Source organism: Egretta garzetta, unplaced genomic scaffold, assembly GCF_000687185.1.
Source record: "Egretta garzetta isolate BGI_Z169 unplaced genomic scaffold, ASM68718v1 scaffold135, whole genome shotgun sequence".
In the NCBI taxonomy this organism is placed as follows: Eukaryota; Metazoa; Chordata; class Aves; order Pelecaniformes; family Ardeidae; genus Egretta; species Egretta garzetta.
Genome location: NW_009259594.1, coordinates 1,477,027 through 1,480,528, shown reverse-complemented (window position 1 = coordinate 1,480,528; position 3,502 = coordinate 1,477,027). Strand labels below are relative to the sequence as shown.

At 59.5% G+C, this 3,502-nt stretch overlaps 1 protein-coding gene across 1 annotated transcript in view; it reads left to right on the top strand.

The window, feature by feature from the left end:
- FGF8 (fibroblast growth factor 8) overlaps window positions 1–3,432 on the top strand; it is a gene marked incomplete at its 5' end in the record, with an annotated part of 8,013 nt that extends 4,581 nt beyond the window's left edge. The window contains 2 exons of the mRNA XM_035893641.1: window positions 1,967–2,073; window positions 3,145–3,432. Coding sequence (XP_035749534.1) covers window positions 1,967–2,073; window positions 3,145–3,432 — 395 coding nt within the window. The remainder of the gene's footprint in view (window positions 1–1,966; window positions 2,074–3,144) is intronic.
- Window positions 3,433–3,502: the final 70 nt, after the last annotated feature.

Here is a 3,502-nt window from a genome sequence, read left to right as displayed (position 1 = left end):
AAAGGCCGAAAGGGAAGTGATGTGCATCTTTAAAGTGGGGTTTTGTGCTCACTGGGGCTGAGGCCTCCCCCGCTCCCTCCCTTCCTCCTCCGTCCCTCCCTCCCTCTCCACTCTTTCTATCTCTCAGAGAGAAAAATCAATTCTCCTCAAACCTTTTACTGCCTCCGAGATCAATTCCCCCCCCTTTCCCCAATATAGATAAATAGGGGGTCACTCTCTCAGTGTTTCATTTGCAGAGCGCTGTGGCTCCCATGGCTGGTTTTGGGGATGCTGGGTGCGTGCCAGGCTCTGGGCATTGGTGCCGGGGTGGCACAGCCTGGAGTTGGCTCTTCCCAAATTTCTTGGCTCTGAGTCCAGTCTGTGCCCGGCTTTGGGGTGGGGGGCTGTGGGTGCGGGGCAGTTTGGGGACAAGAGATGCTGCAGGGTGATATTGGCAGGAGGGAGTGGAGGGAGGGGAGGGTATCTGCATGCACGATGAGTCTGGCTTGCCCGGCAGTGCTGAATCAGTTGGCCCCAGCAAATCTTCAGATTCCCTTTCCATTGCTCAATTCAGCCGCTGCCAGCACTGCCCGCTCGCTGTCCCCACCCTTGGTGCCATTGACCTCAGCAGTGCCCGTGGTGTGAAGGATGCAGGACCAGTGCATCACAGAGATGGAGAGGCAGCAGTTTGCTTCTAGCCCTAAGCGTTATTTAGGCTCACTTTACCTTGTATGCATGCTCCCAGCCTCCTTCTGCCACTCAAAGCATCCTTCTGCAAAGCCACCCGCTCCAGAGCCACATTGCTGCCCTCACTGGGGCTCACCAGTGGCTCAGCATCCTGGGGTAGAGATGTGCAGGGCAGGGTGGACCACAGTCCTGGGGAACCGAGCAGCCCTTGTGCAGAGATCAGAGGGAAAGAATAAGGCATCGGTGGGCTTATTCCTGTAATAACACTATAGACTTGGAAGCTTTGCAGCCTGCTCTCTAATTACCTTGCCAAATTGCGCTTATGGCACTGGGGGCTGGTGCTGGGCAAGAGGTGATGGTGGTGAGACGGGACAGTCCCAGCTGGCTTTTCAGTGCCATGGGAAAATCTTTGGTGCTTGGCACAGCACAGCCCTTTTGAGGTGCAAACAGGTAGCCACCATCCCCGTCGGGGCTTGCCCCGGGGAGGGGAGCTGGCTCTGGGGACAGCAGCTGCAGGGCTGGGGAGAAGGATGTCCTGTCCCCATCCTCCCCCTTCCCTGGGGATGGATGGGCTTCGGGTCTCGGGTTCCCAGAGCGAAGGCAGGGAGGGAAGGTGACAGGTCTATTTATAGGCAGCCCATCGACCCAGCGATTTGCATAGCTCCTTCGGAAGTCGATCAATGCCTCCATTAAAAAACTGAGACCAAATCAATATGCCCTCTCGACTCGTGCAAAGGTGAAAGGCATTAAAAGGATGGCTGTACCCTTCACGCCTCCCCTGCCAGCTGCAAAGTCACTGCTCCTCCTGCAGCCCTGGCCCGGCAGAGCGGCACAGAGTGGTGTCCCCTGGGCTGGGGACAGCTGGCAGTGTGCCGTGCGCTTCCAGAGGGTGCCTGCCTGCAGACCTGCCTCGGTTTGCAGGGCAGCTGGCTTGTTCTCTACCGGCCGGTGTGTGCCCTGCTGGCTGCCCTGCCTCCCTTCTGGGACGCCTCGGTGGCACCCGAAACCGCTGAGCCCTGTGGAGCAGGGCAAGGTGGAGATACTCCCCCTCCAGCATGGTTCAGGGTGGCAAAGGGATGTGACCAAGGTCACGGAGGGACACAGTGATGGGGTAGAGGGGCCGAGGCTGGCTCTTGACTTCATGTCCTGATTTTAGGGCTCTCTCTGGCCCAGTCACCAGAGAGCACGTGCCCGCAGTGCCCAGCGTCAGGATGCATCACTGGGGTCTCCATCCCTGTGCCTGCCCCATCCCGGAGCCCCTCTGATCTCCCTCTCTCTTTCCTCCCACTGCTTTCCCCAGCCAAGCTCATCGTGGAGACGGACACCTTTGGGAGCCGCGTCCGCATCAAGGGGGCGGCCACAGGTTTCTACATCTGCATGAACAAGAAGGGGAAGCTGATCGGCAAGGTAGGGTGATGGGCTCAAGGGCACAGGCAAGCCAGGGAGGCACCACGGGCACTGAGCAGGGCTTGCCGGGAGAGGAGCTCTTACCTGATACGGAGCCCATCCGTGGGGATGGGGAGGCGAGATGGGGATCCTGGGGGCTCGGCCAGTGCACCCCTTTGGAGGGCAGGGGGATGAGCCATCCTGTAGCCCCGGCAGCAGGGGAGCACGGGAGGCGGGTGGGTGCAGTGTGGGGCGCATTCCTTGTATCTCCCCGAACAAATAGGCGGATTGCCGGGCTATTCTCCCCGATTACATGGTACAAGTGCCAGGAATGTTAAGATGCTCCATGGGGCTGGCCCCAAGGCCGGGCCCTGCCGCGCGCCCGTTAGTCACGCTCCCTCTGAGCCTTGACGCTCCCTCACCGGGGGCGGAGGGGGCTGGATGTGCAAAATCCTGCTGGGACAGCAATTGTCTGGGAGGATTTTCCATGTTGACTCCTTCCCTGGGGCTGGCCAGTGCAGGTCCCCTCCCTGGTCCTGCTGCTGCCTGTCATGGGGGGAAGCTCAGCCCTCAGCTGCCCCCATGTTCCCTGCCATCATCTGCATCTATGGACATCATGTCCCTGGACCCCATGTCACCTCTTTGGCCACTTGATGCCCCTCCTATATTAAACACCCAAGGGGGAATAGGATGGATAGGTGAACTGCCACTGAGATGGAGAATTTGCTTATGGTCATGCTGGCAGGGGAATCCAGCCCTGGCATGGATGGGGGCAGGGTGGAAGCCAGCAAAAATCTCCCTGTGGGTGCAGTGGAAGCAAAGGCTGGGACGAGCTGTGTTGGGGCTTGCAGCCTGGTGCTGGCATCAACCTGGGGATGCAAGCTGCAATGAACAGCGTCTGCCCGTGCCACAGTGCTTGCTGCCCCCAGCTTTTCTAATGAAAAGCAAATTTTGGGCAATTCAGACCTGTAGGAGAAGTGGTGGGAAAAGTGGGCCCGTGGCTGCCACCCCAGCCGGTCCAGCTTGAGGTAGCAAGAAGAAGCCTCTGACTGAGCGCCCATTGCTTAAATCCCCGCTCTGTCCCCTCCTCAGAGCAACGGCAAAGGCAAGGACTGCGTCTTCACGGAGATTGTCCTGGAGAACAACTACACGGCGCTGCAGAACGCCAAGTACGAGGGCTGGTACATGGCCTTCACCCGCAAGGGCCGCCCGCGCAAGGGCTCCAAGACCCGGCAGCACCAGCGGGAGGTACATTTCATGAAGAGGCTTCCCAAGGGCCACCAGACCACCGAGCCCCACAGGCGCTTTGAGTTCCTCAACTACCCCTTCAACCGGAGAAGTAAAAGGACTAGAAACTCCAGCTCCAGAGTGGGCCCTTGACCTGCCTGTCAGTGCCCACCCTGCCTGCACCTCTCCCGGGGGGCTCGCCTCCGAGCTTGGTGGACTATAT